The following is a 16,939-nucleotide window of genomic DNA, read 5'->3' as shown; positions in this document are numbered from 1 at the left end:
GTTGCCTAGTGCAATAGTGGAAGGTTTCCCTGCCCATGGCAGGGATTTTGGAATTAGATGATCTTTAAGATCCCTTCCAACCCAACTCATTCTGTGATCCTATGATTCTATGGTAACACATGACAAAGACTCTTAGTATGTCCCCAGCTCCATCCCAATCTCTACATTTGACGAGTAAGAGGCCCCAAAAGCCATCCTCAGACAGAGCCTGTCTGCAGGCACTGACAGGAGCTGGGTATGCCTTGTTGGGAGCTGGCCATAAACCTTGTCAGCACCTGCCCACAATCCTGCAGCTGCCATGTTGGACTGCCTGGGTCTCAGGGTTAGCGTTTCCTCTTAGCATTAAACATGCCAGACATCTGCATTTTCTTACAGTTTTTTACTCCCTAGGAGAGCACCCAGGCCATCAAGGTGTGAGGTATTTAGGGTGAATCACTCCTGTTCTTTGCTCTCTCTCTCCCTTTCTCTCGCTCTCTTCTGTGAGAGGTTGTGATTCACTTATCATGGAGAGCAGGGAAACTCCAATCTCAGACAAAGAGAAATGTTGGGAGAGAAAAACTATTTCCTGTCCAGGGCTATAGCTACAATAGCTGCAAAATTATGGAGCAGCTTAGAATAATTATCATCTAACAGCTTCTAGCCTACGCAATCCATTTTTTTATTTCTCTAAACTACAACATAAATTATCAACAGCATCTTCTGCACACGATGCATAAAACCCATTACTTTGTCCAAACCCACGTGATTTCCTGACTGGTGCATTGAGTACAAGCTGCAAGACAGGAAAACTACAGAAAGCCTTTCAAAGGTGTTCATGTTGAATAGAGACAACCCCAAAAGCCCATTGGGAAGGCTTTTTCTTTGGCACCTGATGGTAGAGCTCAGTGTGTTCCTGGCAGAATTCAGTTACTCTATTAATCAGAGCATCTGAAATCCACCAAAAAGCCAACTCTGGCTACAGAATTCAGTATGAACATAATTGCTTTTGCTTGGGATTATAATTAGGACCCATCCGACAAATGTCGTTCTAGTTGGACCAAGGATAATGATCAGGATGTAATGAGTTGTGGGGATGCTTACCTTCTGGGCCATGGCTCCCTGTATGCTGAGGAGAGAGCTGCATTCCCCTTCATGGTATTCTTCTTTACATTCACGGCAGAACACAAACTGGAAAACAAACCAAAGCACACAAGTGATAAAAACACATTAGGGACATAGACAGCAGAGTACAACTGTGAAGAGTCATATAGCAGATGATCTCTTGCCCTTCTCATCCCATTAAATTCCCATAATCCTCCTAATTGTGCATCTTATTATGCAATCTGATCATTAACACAACAATTTTGCAGTTACTATTATACATTTCTTTGGTGAAGTAAAATAAATGCCATTATTAAAAATGAGATTTTGCTACATGGTCGATTTAAGGACATAAAGTCATTCTAGATACTTCTGTGTGTGTTTGTGCTGCAGTGAAATCTATTTATACAAAAAGGGCGCTGCCTGAAACAAGTAGTTTTGCTCTATAGTGTTTACCAATGTAAGCAGTCCATTCATAGTTCTGAATCTAATGCATTCTCTATGGAAAGCTGTTACTAAATTTACTGGGACATGATCACTTTATATAGGTTATATGAAATGCCATTTTCTAGGAAATTATACCCTTGCCATGGACTTTTGAGGAATGGTTTAAAAAAATCCATAGTAAGAACACAGTGACAGGTTACTTCACATGGGTTTTAAAGGACTCCCTCTAGACCCTTGTTACATTTCTTGCAATTGTTCTGGTTTCATCCTCCTTAAATTACATTGTTCTTTACATAAGAGCTCATTCAAAAGTAATGTAATGTCTTTAGCAGATGAGTAAAACAATTGTCCCTGCCTCATTCTGAGCTGCCACTGCTCCCTAAACTGGTTTGTATGTATCAAGTTCAATGCCTTTTTTAAACTCTAAAATGAAGATATCTGTCTTGACATGTGTCAAAATCTTTGACTCATCAATGCTGCATTAAATTCTGTGTCCTTGCAGGTAAGAGGAAAAGTCAATAATGTAAAATGGGTCTCTCTTAATACTTTTTTAAAGCCATGTCATGATGCCAGCCCAGACTCTCAGCAGTAAGCTGTTCTGACTGGCATTATAAGCAAGACTGATAAAACAGCCTTGATTTTTGATGCAGAGCTGCATTCACCAGTAACGAATAAAGGATATCAGGACATGACACTGGAACATTTGTCTGCCACAAATTCCATCTTTTGCATTTTCATTTTGAACTCTTTCAAGCCTTATTGTCACTTGTCTAAGAACCACTGAAAATCGTATTTCATTGTCATGCTAAAGAAACTGTGCTTTTGTGAAAAGAAACATTGTGCGAGTCCAAAAGGGTTGACTCTGTTATTCAGAAGGTCAGGGAAATTTGGAGTGGGGAAATGGAGTGGGTGTTCCAGCTTCTAGAGATATCGAACCAAATCACTTGTTTGCTTTCTTGTCACTTCTCTAACTACTTTGTCAACGATTTTAAATCTTTTATTTTACTTCATCTGACATTGATCTGTTAATTCATTTGTGTTTCTTAGCAAACAGCTTAACAATGAAGGCACTTCTGCAAGGTATGTTATATGAAAGGTTGCAGTATTGTAATTACAACAATTTGCACTGCATCCCAAAGTTTCATCTATGTTGAACATTGCCCAGACATATAGAGATGTATGTACTCTCTGTCTGGATACCTAATATCTCAAAACTTATCACTTATCAATGAAGGTTATAGCCAGGTTTAACCATATTTCTTACTGTGTGTCCTATTCTCTTTTACCTTCCTAACTTTATTTCCTTATAAACATATCTGGCTGAAAACGTTTGTCTGAAAGGGCTTTGTATACACTCACTATACCACTGCCTTACCACAGAATGCCTCAGTTTCCTCTCCTCACTCCAGTCTTTCACTTTTGCAATTGCAATTTTAAACATTTCATAAATATTGAAAAGGAGGATATGCTGAAGAAGGAAAGAAAGGGGGAAAAAACAACAAAACTAAACCAAACCAACCAACCAAAAAAACCAAACAAACAACAACAAAAAACAGGACATATTTTGTAAAGACATTCCAGCTGTCTCACAGTGTAGTTTAGGTTGCATTGACATTTATGATAACAATAAAATTAATAAACTCATGTATTACTTAAAGGTGTGAAATGCATTTTCTCGCTACAGAGGTCACTCTCTATACTTGCCTTTAAAATTGCCACTTAAAAAAGTGCTCAGGGGTAAGATCAAAGTGTTGTTTAACAATGTTTTCCCGACAGGCTTTCTGTACTGGAAGTGCGTATGAGAGCGTAAACTGGGCCTTCCACTATCAATTTTGTATCTTGAAAGTAAGTCTGTGAGTGACCCTGTCACACGCTTGTGATGGAACAAAGCCTGATTTTTTTTGGTGAGCCAGGATACTCACTTCATATCTTATTAGATAATGGATGAGTTGTAAAATCAGTTCTGTGGCAAAAGACCACCCTGGAGGCTGATCGGTTTGTCAGAATAAATAGGCATCTCCCCACAGAAATGCATTAAGCACTCCCATTTTATGGTAAAGCATGCATCATAAAGAAAACGTAGGTCATTTACAACAAAGCAGTTTGCGATAGCTCCATTCATTTTTTACATCCAGACATGAAAAATATAATAAAGTTTCAGTAATGAAATACAGCAATTGCAAAAGTGCTGTCATTTAACTTCTATTTTGTAGCTTCATTAATATTAATACAGTTATTTTGCCTTTGGAAATATAAGGATTTAAGTTGTTCAGTCAGGATTTAATACTTCTGCATAAATTTAATATTAGTATGTGTTTAAAAAATACTATAAATAGTGTAATTACTAACAGTCACACTTTCTTTCCCTTTATTTGCTGAAAGGTTGGCAGATTACAGTGATAACATAAATTGTACAAGAACAGTGAATGTAGAACTTACTGTTGTTACCCTTGAAAGATTCTTCAGCTAGAAAGCGACTAGCACAAAGAATAAATCCCAAAGGTCTGAAACCTACCCTCTAGGTTTACGCATTAAAATGAGGATTAGCAGGGAAATCCCCAAAGCACTTGAGGGATTTGGGCACTGGAATAAACATATAACCTGTATGTATGCTACTACAGGCTTTTGAATATCTGTAAAAATGTATAAGATAGGCCTAAGCAGAAATTCTGAATACAAGTGATCTCAAAACAGAAGGTATAAAAAGTCTCAACAGGGATCCAAATCCTGTTTTAAAAATCCTCCTCTCTTTATCATCACTCAAACAGAAGGTAAAATCAGTCCAAACTCTGGCCTGTTCAATGGAATTTGTACCCCACGGCTGATATGTGCAGTGCCAAGAGTGATGCTGAAAGAAACCTGCGATGATGAAACCATTATTCCTGACCAGACCATGCATAAAGTTTCAAGTTTGGAAGAGGAAACAGAATATAGCTCTAATTTTTAAGGAAAAAAAATGAGTTTGTCAGTTATATGCTGAATTGGTTTTTAGAAGAAGGATTTTGCCATTTTTTTTTTCCTCAACATTTGTAAGATTTGTTTTTTTTTTTTTTTGGGATTAAGCACCACACCTCTCATTCTCTTGCCTACTCCACGCATCTCTTCTTTTGTCTCTAACACTGATCATCTCTCCCTGTAATTCTTGCAAAGTATTCATGTTCAAATTATCTCTCTTCCAACGTCAATACAATACTCCCATTCATGAATTCCCACACGAAGCCTCAAGTTTTGGCTCCATACTGTTACTTTTAAGTTACTCTTCTACTCAGATATTTCTTGTCTTTTTCACTCTCACCTTCTCTTGTGTCTACACAGCAAAATGAAGGCAAGGTTGCAATGAGGTAGTTATAGCTGAGGTTTAAGCTGTGGCACCATGGGTACACTGCTAGGGACTTTGTAAGGTGACAGCTCAAGTGTGGGCACAGATTTCTTACCAGATTTCTGCAGTCTATGTTGAAATCCAGGCTGCCATGTTTTCCTTCCTACAGTTAGCACTATTAGCTAGACTGTGACATATGGTTTGTCCAAGTGTTGTCCAAAACAGACACTGAAGTCCACATTAAAGACATCAAGTGAGGAAAGACCCACTCATACCTCTGGCAATGTGTCTTAATGCCCTTCAAATCATTGTTAAAAATTGTAACTAACACCTACTTTGACTCTCCCTGGATTCAGCTTCCAGACACTACTTTCTGCTTCACAATTATCTGCTAAAATATCTTTCAGTATCTCCTATTTTCTTTCTGCAAAGGTACCTATGTACCATAATCATGGTACCCCTGAATCTTCTTTAACCTAAGCAGAGACTCTAAGTTTCTCACTGGATAAGCCGTTCTGTTACTACCTCTGTCCAGCCCCAAATCATATTCATAGCAGTTTTCTAGGGACTTGCTTTTGACATTAATTATATTTGACTAATCTTTGTGTCATTGCTGTGCTGTATCAGCAGAGTCTTTTTATTTACTTCTGGATTGCTGTCAAGTATTGAATTGTGACAGGTATGCTATCAGTCCCTGCTGAATGCTGCTAGCAATACCCTGCTGATCATGCAGTCTTTACAGAAAGACTGCTTTCTGTGATCTGTCAGTTCGTAATCCACACAACGACCAACCAGGGAGGCATGCATACTATACCATCCGACAGTGATGAGACAATGCTTCTGCTCATGTCCTAAACATTGCAATTGGAACCCAGTCCCCTAAAACTCTTTATGGATATGTTATGGTGCTGATTTCCTTACCAGAATATTCTGTAGATTGAAGTCATACAATATATGAAATTGATTTTTCCACAATTACTCTTTCTTATCAAACTTATAATCTCATCAAAGAATGAAATCAGTTCCTTTTGATACAACCTACTGTCACTGAGAATATATTGACTAGCAATATTATCAAAATTGTTTTGTCTTCTCTGTTCCTTCGTCTTTTTTCCTTGATCTTCCCTCATTCATTCAGTACTGTCTGTCTGGGTCAGTCGCTACAGATGGGAGTCATGAAAATTAAATCTACTGAATGAAGGCAGGATCAACACTTCCATCACTGCTGTAGCTTTCTGTCAGTAACATAAAACTAGAATGCAAGAGAGGCCAAGGTCCCTCAAAACCATGACTGTATGAACAAACAAAAATTACAGATCTCTCACCTTTCATTTAAAATGCAGGGATTACAACTTTTATCTTGCCTTTTCAGGAAAATGTGTTTTAAGAAATCAACCTTCAACTTCTCTACACACTCCTTCCTCTAAAACCAAGTCAACCCACCCTCCCTAAGCAAAATAAAAGTGTACTACATTACTATCATAATTCATGCTAAAGGAGAAATAAACCATAGATTACAAGCGTTAACTTTATTATTAAATGAGCTGCTAAAAAAGAAATATGAAGACCTACTGTAATGGGAGGAGTCTACAGCATATTGTTAAGAGAATACAAAGCAAGTAAAGTATAATCTAAGATATATATGATTAATTTGTGATTAATTATTTAATTTGTATATAGCGAATATATATATATTAATCAGACTAGCAGGATTTTTTTTTTTTTTAACTGGATTTTTTAAAAAAACATTGAGAATGATTTATTGGATAGTAACACTGGAAAGGCAAAAAGATCCATTTTTTCACCAGACAACATGATCATCTGGTCAAAAAAACCCTTGAAAATGTAAAACTTTATAATGCACCAAGGTTCAATTCTAGATGAGCTTTTGCAGTCAAACTATAGGCTGCTGACTGGGGCAAGGATTTATTAGTGAAAATATGAGCATGCCTTAAGGGAAACCAAAGCTATCAAAGAGTCATGTATAGAATGATGCAGCCAATAATACCCAATGTAATCTCTCTTTATAGTGTAGAAAAATACAGTATTAGATTGCAATTTACAAAGTATAAATTGTAATCTCATAGTGAGTAATACATACCTACAGAAGAGGTATTATTTGTGAAAAAATATGCCCTTGTTCCCAAGAAAGCTAAGGGTATCCTGGGCTGTACTAAGCAAAATATTGCCAAAAGGTTAAGGGAGGGTGATCTCTCCCTCTACTCAGCGCTGCTAAGGCCACACCTGGAGTACTCTGTCCAGTTCTGGACTCTCCAATCAATACAAGAGACATGGGTATACTGGAGAGAGCCCAGTGAATGACTGTGAAGGTGATGGAGCACTTCTCCTGTGAGGTAAGGCTGAGCAAGCTAGGGCTGTTCAACCTAGAGAAAGGGAAGGTTTGAGGGGTCTCATTAATGTGTATAAATACGTGAAGGGAGAGTGCAAAGAGCAAGGAGATAGGCTCTTTTCACAGGGATGCCCAGTGCCAGGACATGAGGCAATGGGCACAAAACTGGTTCACAAGAGGTTCTGTTGGAACATCAGGAAGGACTCCTATACTGTGCAGATGATGGGGCACTGGCACAGGTTGCCCAGAGAGGCTGTAGGGTCTCCCTCATTGGAGATCTTCAAAAGCCACATGCACATAGACATGCACAACATGCTCCAAGGGGCCCTGCTTGAGCAGGGGGGATGGACCAGATGACCTCCAGAGGTCCCTTCCAACCTTAACCAGTGTGCAATTCTGTGGTTTTGTGAAAAAATGTCCTGACACCAAATTTGACTAGAAAAGTTTTTAACGTATAGTATATATTTTGAGTAGGAGAGCAGTCTGATTCCTGACTAGAGTTCAAACCTCCATAAATACAGATCAAGCATTTTTAATTTTGAAACTATATATTTTATTACCTATTTCCATCTTAAGTGAATCAGTGCTTAATAAATAAAAATAAAAATACAGACACAAACACACAAAATAAATGTCATACTCTTTGCTGTTCTACTGCTGTGAACTACAGGTATTGGATTGACTTTGCTTCTGGCACTTTTTATTATCCAGGATCAAGTGTGAGACCTTCAGCCCCATATCCTGTCTTTTGATATTTCTTGTGCTTACAGCAAGAACCTTTAAAAACAGAATATTTACCATCTGCAGTAGCTACATTTACTTAGGATTTGTGGCTTTGCCAATTGTCAGTTATAGAAAACCCACAAATACTACAATGAAGATAAATGCCACAGTAGAAAAAGTATTCATTTTTAATGACACCAGCTCTATCAGATATAAAGCATGGTAGTACTTGCAGAGCAATTTTGGTCTTTTTCCTTACAATAAAATACACATACTTACTATGCACATTTCATCTAAAATTAAACTTTTGCGAGGAGCATGACAATCTGTCAAAACACGGTATCAAAAATATAGTTGCAGTCTCTGTGCAGCTTTTGCAATCCAAGAGCGATTTGCCATCAATATTATAAGAAGCAATTTTCTATAAACATTAAAAGCTTTAAATGCAGGTCTGCGTCAAAATGTCTTAGAATTTTCAATGTTTTTCTTTTGAATCTAAAAGTGAAAGCCTCCCTCCTAACTTCTACTAAACAACCCATGGGGTCATTCCCTGAGATCTAAATGACAGCATGTGCACCCCGGGACTCTTCGGTGAGTGCTGATGAATTTGTGTTTGCAGACAGGCAGACTTTCCTGGAGCTTGTCTTGCATCAGGCTGCATTAACCTGAAGATGGACAACATAAGCTCAGAGAACCTCTCTGAGACCTCCCCAGATCTCCTGTTTGCTGATTTATGTGGATGATCAGCCATCATCCCTTTTGAATTGCCCTGTGCTCCAAGTGCTGCAAAGGACAGAACATAAGTAAGAAGCTGGGAGAAGCCCTGGTGCTTCTTTGAGGTGAAATTACTTCAGACATCTGTAGAAGAAGGGATGATACTCTTCAGGAGATTCAGCAGATTACTCTGCTACATGCCTACACACAAAGGTATTGCACAATCTTGTTCTTAGTATGTGGATGGGATGTGAGACTTACTGGCCTATTCCAGAAAATAAGAATAAAAAGTCTGTAAAGCAGAATTTGTAACAAAAATATGTGGTATATTGACAATACAAAACCCTGTTGTTTGTGGTACTATTATGTGTGTATAATAGAGTCAGATCTTGTGATCGCTGAAGAATCTCAACTGATAGCTGACTACCCAAGCAAACATGAGTTCAAACACCACAAGATTTTCAAAGTGGACCATGGATTTAGTTCTCTGGACAGAAATAGACGGCGTTTGTACAGCTTTTACTGTGAGAAGAACAATCCTGTGCCCTGCAGCACTGGGAAGAGATGCCCAGAATGATGATGACCAAACTACCTCTGGAAAAGGAAGTCAAACAAGCCTAAGAAAAGTAGGAAGCTGCATACAGCATCAGGCTGCTAAACACAGCAAGATGCTCATGTCCCTCTTGTTTACCTCACCTGTGCTAGAGCTGCAGACAGCTAAGGAAAGAGCCAGGCTTCCAGTTCATCATACTACAGGGACTGTGACAAGTCCTCAGATGTTAAACATCGCTGCTTAGAGGAACACTCCCTAACTCCAGAAATAGCTGCTGCCACTGGGACAAATTCCTCAGAATCAGATGCCTGGTCAGAGTCAGGCATCATCCTCTGCTCTTCACCCTTGTGTATCCAGATCTCCCCTCTGCCTTCCCATTCCCATGCAGCTGTTGTCTAGCCCCTTCCTTCTTCTTTTGGTGGCAAAACTCAATTTTACGTACAGTTTACACTTGAGAAGCTTTAAGCTAGTCCTGCTGCAAATCTCACAGCCAGGTCAATAATCTGTGGCTAATGCAGCAACAGTGTGTTTGGGACCTGGACTACTGGCTCTGCATGATGCTGCACTATGCTAGGTGGATGTTTCAGCACCACTTGGATCTGGCTTGAGGGTGCACAAGTAGAGAGAGTCCTTACTTCACTGTAGTACAGACATGACAAGGAAATTAAATTCAATATTATGTTCTTGCTGGCACCTCTGGAGATAAAAAAGCAATTGTTCGTCGGCGTAATTCTGTTCCCATTGAAGTAACTGAAGTGGTACAGACAGATAACTATACATATTTAGTGTATAATCTGGGGTATTTTTATGCCTGGATGACTAAGAAAATGTGAAGCAGATGCAGGTAAACTTAGATTTTTACAAATGATTTCCATAATAATTTACAAGGTATTTCTATGAGGAAACAGTGGAAGCAAACAATTATCGCCGATTTGTCATTTAATGAGTATAAGAAAAATTTTTAAGGCAGCCAAAATATGTATCTAAATGTGACGTTTTAAAAATACTTTAATCTAGCAGATAATAACCAAACCTCTAAATGCATAGTACATATAGGCACATATTAAAACTACATGGTATATCTCTCCACCTCTCCCACTAACACTAACAGAAATCAACTGTAGCTCTAATGGAACAATGCTACATTTACCTTAGAACACACGAAGTCAGAGCATGAGTTATGATCTCAAGTAAAAAAAGCTATAGCATATATGTTGTCACTACTTCACTCAATACAAGCAAGAATATGAAGTAAAATTTTGTGTGAAAGGAAGCATTATTTATAAGGAGCTATGATGTAGAGAGGGAAAATCACAGTTACCCAGAGATGCCTTTAGAAACAGAGACATAGCATTTTATGGCATGCATAACAGCATAGCATTGCAAAATATTTTTACTGTAGAATATGTGTCACTTTACATGTGTGATGTCAAAGTTGACTTTTTCAACAAAGAGGTTGGAAGTTACAGTAATATATCACTTCTCTCAAGTTTGAAAAAGATGTTATTGCTGAATGCATGCATCTGTTCACAAGGAATGTCATGAGGAACAAATTTTACTGCCTGTCCCTTTACCTCTGTCTGTAGCATCTTTGGAGTTCAATTAATACACCCTCAAACAATAAGACAAACAAAGCATGCATTTCATTCATGTCCTGATTGGATTGCCAGGTTAAATCTAAAAAAAAAAAAAAAAAAAAAAAAAGCCCACATAGCAATACTAACATTTTTTCAGAAGATGGCAGCAGTGAAACAGGAATCGATATAGAAGGTCTAAGCTTTTGCAAATGAGAAAGATTCTGAAAAAATCATAGTCAACAGCTAAGATCCAGTCCAGGGTTACTAACAGCTAATACATCTGATACATGCAAAACTAGTCCTGACAAGACAGTCTCATAAAGAAACAGTATTCAGATGCATTAAAACTCATAAAAAGGAACAAGGGGTGCTCCTTGTTTCAAGGACATCGCATCTTATTTCTCTTGAATCTGGCAACAGCTGAAGCTCCATAAAAAGAACACAAATATGACAATCTCGCAAATAAAATAGCATAAATAATGTATCTCAGATAACTATGGTGCTGTTTTAAGCATTTTGTTGCCTTCACATTATCTCCTAGGTGTAACCATTGCTTTTTATGACTATAAACAGTCACATAGCCTATATGTCAGGCAGAGCAAAAAATAATGAACAAATGCATTTGTTTCTTTCTTTTAAGGGAATGCCAACCTACTGCACATGGCTCCAGCAATGTTTCCTCATAGTAACTAGATTAAGCACAACATTAGGATCTTTTCCTGAGACATTGTTTTTGGAGGGTAGGGGACTTGGGGAGGGGGATAGAATTAAAACACAATTCTGCTTCTGGTTTGTGTTTGTCTTATGAACAAGTGAATCCTTTAAAATTAGGGAGTAACTGAATCTACAGTCACCAAAGCCAGCCTGTGCTCCCTTCAAAGACCGATACCATCCAGTTCAACAACTGAGCATGGAGGTATACTCTGCTTGGTTCAAATTCAGAGCATGAATGCTGAAGAAAAAAAAAAAGCTGCATTAGGTGATTCCAATTAGAGCTGTTTCTGAGCCTGAATATTGACACTGAATGACACAGGGAAACTTTGGGCAAGTTGCAAAAACAGATGAAAATTTCGTGTTAAGCCTGTCTACAGTTAGATGCAGCCAAACAGCAGGATACTATCAACTCTAAGCTCTGAAGGATAGATTTAGACTCAGGCTCTGCAATTCCAACTCATCTGAAAAAATGAATGAATTAAAATAATGATAATTAAAAAAAAAAAAAAGTTTCAAAGAGAAACAAGAAAGAAATTGCAAGAAATTTTGAAAATCTTCAGATCTAGTTTTCCTGAATGAGGCATCATCTGTGCAAAATATCCTGCAAACACTGCTGAAGAAAACATTGGAATAATAATGAAAATATCACACTTCATCTGTCAAGGAAAAAAAGCAGGTAGCTTCTCAAACACAGCTTGCTGATCAAAAATCAATGATAGCTAGGCTGGTTCATGCCATGAGTCCCCGGTCACAACCCAGAGCTCCCATTAAGGATCCCTCAATTTATATTCCTTGTTTTCACTGCAAAGGCTGGGTACGAAGTTTCAAGTAATTTTCTTCCGAAAAAAAAAAGACAGTTTTTAAAGTTATACAGTTTGTGCTAATTGTGTTCACAGAGTATATACCTAGTTATTAATGTGACTTCTTGTCTGACCTCTCAAATGGATCTTGTTCTGGTTTGTTGATCCTAGACATTTTTGTAGTGTAATTATCTAAACCACCAAAAATGATCTCTGAAATGTAAGCTCATGATGTTAGTTGGTTTACAGGAAATGCAAACTATTTGGCACCTACTTCTGCACCCTTCTGACAAACCATGCACTAAACATTTGAGAAACAGAAATTCTACATTAAGAATCCAAATAGATATACACATACATAAAATCAACAAATGTTGTCATATATTGGCATATACTGACAAGTAGCAAAATCTCTGTCTAAAAAAAACCATTCCATAAATCTTGCTTATTTATCAAAAATAATTTTACAACTCCATAATTCTTTTACTTTTCTTTGAATTTCTGAAATATCTATGGATCATCCAACATGCACTATATTTTTTCAGTTGCCTGGGAGGGCAAACACTGCGAGGCACAAGCAATTCAGGTTTCTGGGGTGTACTGTTGACAATTCCCTGGCACAAGTAAAGAATAAGCCCAAAAGGGGACACAGTTCTCATACTTCCATCAAGGAAGAACTGGTTGCAGTTGTGAAGACTGAAGACAGCCTAGGCTGCAGTGAACATGGCATGATGGTGTTCAGGATCCTGAGAGGAGGGAGTAAGGCAAAAAAATTGAACCACAAGATTTGACCTCAGGAGAACATACTTTGGTCTGTTCAGGGGTCTGCCTGGAAAAATCCCATGGGAGCTGGCCCTGGAAAAAAAAAAAAAAAAAAAAAAAAAAAAAGGGATACAGAAGACTTGGTTGCTGTTCAAGGATCACCTCCTTAAAACTCAGTGGTCCATCCATCTTAACCATCAGGAAGTCAAACAAAAGTAGTAGCAGACCTGTCTGATGAACAAGAATCTCCTGGTTAAACTTGGAAATAAAAAGGAAGCATTTAAGAGGCAGGAGCAGGATTCAGGAGGAGTATAGGGACTTTGTCCAAGGATGCAGTGATGGGGTTAGGAAAGATAAAACCCACCTAGAATTTAATATGATAAGTAACATGAAAGCCATCAAGGACTTCTACAGGTATATCACCAACAAAAAGAAGACCAAGAAAAATGAGGGCCCACTGCTGAATCAGTGCAATGTATCTGGTGACAAAAAACATGGAAAAAGACAAGGTACTCAATGTCTTCTTCACCTCTGTCTTTACTGGCAAGATTTGCCTTTGGGAATCCCAGGTCCCTGAGATGAGAAGCTCCAGTCTGGAGCAAGAAAGGCTTGTTCTTGCTGAAGAAGGATCATGAGAGGGGATTACAATTTGGGCAAAACAACAGATTGCACTAAACCAAAGCCCAGTCCTTCACTCCTTTCTCAACATAGTCAGCAAAGCAGATGTAATCCTTAAAACCCAGAGAAAAAAACATATGCACATGTGCAAGTTCAGAAGGACCACTCCAAGCTGGAACTTGTGCACAACATGGGAGTAGAACAGACCTCTGTATAATGATATTTTATGCTCAACTAAAACACATCCACAATCCAGTGTGGATTCAAAAGATCCACTGCAAGAAGACGGATCAACACAGTGCACCTGAGTGCCAGTGTTGGCAGGAACAAAGGCTTCTTGACATCTCAGGAAAGCATGATCCAGTCCCTCCAAGTACCACTAGGAGGTCTCCAAACCTACTGACATGTCTTTTTTAAGAAGAACTCTAACCTGGCACAGTTTCTGGAATTAATGACTGCAGTGCAAATGATCTATTTCTTTAGAATAAGCACTTATTGCTGATGAATGCTTCATTTATTTACTACTTCTAAGACACAGATTTGGTAGGGCTTATTGTTAGTTTTTAATAAGAAAGGGAGCTGAAGAATTAATCTTATGTGACAATTAGGTTGTGTTATGATGATTTGATTATAGATGAAATTGCTTGCTAATGTGGCCAGATCCTGGGCTCATGGAAATGGGCACAACTCCGTTTTCTCCAGCAGAGCTACACTGAATTGCAGCTTCTCAGGATCAGGGCCTACCTGCCTGTTTCTGACATCTAGTATATAAATTCATACATCTCTATGTCATCAAGAGTCACTACACAAGCAGAGCACACATTTCAGTATTTGTCGTCTGATATATTGTTGTGCTGCAGTAATTCACCTCTTCCCAACACCTTCACTTTTCTTTTATTCATACCTGAAAACATCATTCCTCTCACATCACTCCTGACCATAGGAACAGCTTCATAATCACTGTTAGAACTTATTAAAAGCAATAATATGCTTGCAACAATGATAACAAATGTTATTATACCAACGCCAGTGAGAACAATACTATTGTCTAATATATGGTGTATCTTTTCTTCCTCTCATCTCCTTCCCTGCTTTCAAAAGGCTCAGAAGCAGCCACACCTGGAAGCCTTCCAGCTATGAAACCACATGATTTTGGAGTGCTCCTGGGGTAGGAACAAAAATAAATATTTTTCATAGATATTCACCTCTTCTACCTCAGGAGGCATCCTGAAGGCATGCTATGCAAATCAGACAATTGTAAGTAGGGTAGCATGTTCTAAATTCTATATCCAGGACCTGCCTAAAAAGAACATTATTAATCAAGGGATTTTATTTTATTTTATTTTATTTTATTTTATTTTATTTTATTTTATTTTATTTTATTTTATTTTATTTTATTTTATTTTATTTATTTATTATTTTTTTAATATATATAATATTCAGATAAAACCTAGCCTGAAGAAATTACCACTGTGTGTCTAATTCCCCTACATGAACATACATGCCTGTCTATTCTGTTGTTAATCATGATATTTTGGCCTTTTCAGTTTTTTGCATAAATCAAAAAATATTCAAATTGATCAGTGATAAACAGCAATGTACCATTTACCTTGAAATAATTATAATCTGGTGGAAAATACTGTATTTTTTTCCCTTTTCCTCTCAAAATTTGACTTTCTTTGCTGCTAGGAATTTAAAGCAAAGATAAAAAAAAAAGAAATAGGCACTGTTGTTGTATGACCCCACTATATTTTTGTTCTTCTGCTTCAAAGGCAACCTGCCAGCTCACACAGAAAACAAAGAAAGGTTACTTCTGCGAACTGTATTAAAAGCACTCAACAATAATGGCCCCAAACCACTACAGCTCCCAGTTGTCTTATTGCACTATTTGGGGGTTATTACTGTAGCTTTTTATTAAATAAGGATCATTAGTAAACCTTGTTTTGATTCTTATGTTGTGTTACCTTTATTTAGCATGTTTACTGCAGCTGTGTGCCACAACAATGCACCACAACAATGCACCATAAGCTCCTTCTGGCTTCAGTCTGATTTTTGGATATGCAGGAGGTCAAAATTTTTCTAAGCAGCGAAACAAAAAGAGGCAGAGCATGCTTGCATGTACTGAAGTGGAAAAATTATGTTTTTCAAATACAGAAGGACTTTAATGTGCCCCTGTATGTTGTGATATATGCTGGAGAATTCCACTGGAGAATCAAGTGTGCATCATGCTTCTCAGCTGTTATATGAAAAAAATGTAGTTTATGAAAACCTGGTAGATAGTAAAGAAAAAGGAACCAATTTGAGTTACAGCTCAAACTATGTGTGTTTTTAATTAACAAAGTGTGTTATTTTTTCAAATTAAAAATCACAGAATCACACAGAATCACAGAATTGTCTAGGTTGGAAGAGACCTCAAGATCATCGAGCCCAACCTCTGACCTAAGAAGTCCTCCACTAAACCATATTGCTAAGTTCAACATCTAAGACCTCCAGGGATGGTGACTCCACCACTTCCCTGGACAGCCCATTCCAATGATTGCAAACTTCAAAATTCTAGCTCTCTTCAACATTTTATTCAATCTCATGTTCAAGGAACAAGTTAGAAATTAATTCCATGCTTAGGTTCATCTCATTTTATAGAGCCTCTGTTCGTGGATTCTGGCACTCAAGGTGTCAGTGTCTAGTTCCAGGAACTGGTTTGTGCCCATCACTTGTTAAGGTAAGAACAGAAAGTGAAAATTAACAACTGTTTTCTCTAGCTTCACAGTCCATTTATTTAATTCAAATTTTCTAAGATCTTGTATTAGAAATATATAAAGCCAAGTAATTCAAAAACATGTGATTACATTTGTGAGGCCTTACCAATATATAGTTTTTGTACATATGATAATTCATGAGTCAACCTGTAGACAGTCTTTGTAAATCTCATTTTATTTGTGTCATCTATTATGAAATTTTATCTTACATGAGAAAATAATTTGAAATATTCGTTGTGGTCTTGGTGTTGCTATTGGGCCATCTCAGCCCACTAGGAGCTCTGCACTCAAATCTGTCCAAACTTCTATAGTTTTTCAAAGGAATCTAATATTAAACTGATCCCTTTCTTGACTTTGGTCTAAGTGCCTTCCCATTATACACATCCAATATACAATGGATGTGCATCTTAGCACTGAACTGTAGACAATGGGAAAGCTATAAACATATAAAAGTAGCATTTCTGCTAAGACCCTGACAGTAAGCTTGTCCATCAACAGCAGAAAATGTAAGGCTTAACAAGATGTG

The 16,939-nt window shown here is 37.7% G+C and overlaps 1 protein-coding gene across 1 annotated transcript in view; it reads right to left on the bottom strand.

The window, feature by feature from the left end:
* The window catches only part of PRKN (parkin RBR E3 ubiquitin protein ligase), a 775,548-nt gene that overhangs the window by 22,388 nt on the left and 736,221 nt on the right, over positions 1-16,939 (bottom strand). Inside the window, exon 10 of the mRNA XM_082758445.1 lies at positions 1,081-1,167. Within this exon, the coding sequence (XP_082614571.1) occupies positions 1,081-1,167 (87 nt within the window). The remainder of the gene's footprint in view (positions 1-1,080; positions 1,168-16,939) is intronic.

Source organism: Aythya marila, assembly GCF_965140915.1.
Source record: "Aythya marila genome assembly, chromosome: 3".
In the NCBI taxonomy this organism is placed as follows: Eukaryota; Metazoa; Chordata; class Aves; order Anseriformes; family Anatidae; genus Aythya; species Aythya marila.
Note: the sequence above shows the minus strand (reverse complement) of the source record. Positions and strands in the feature narration are given on the sequence as shown.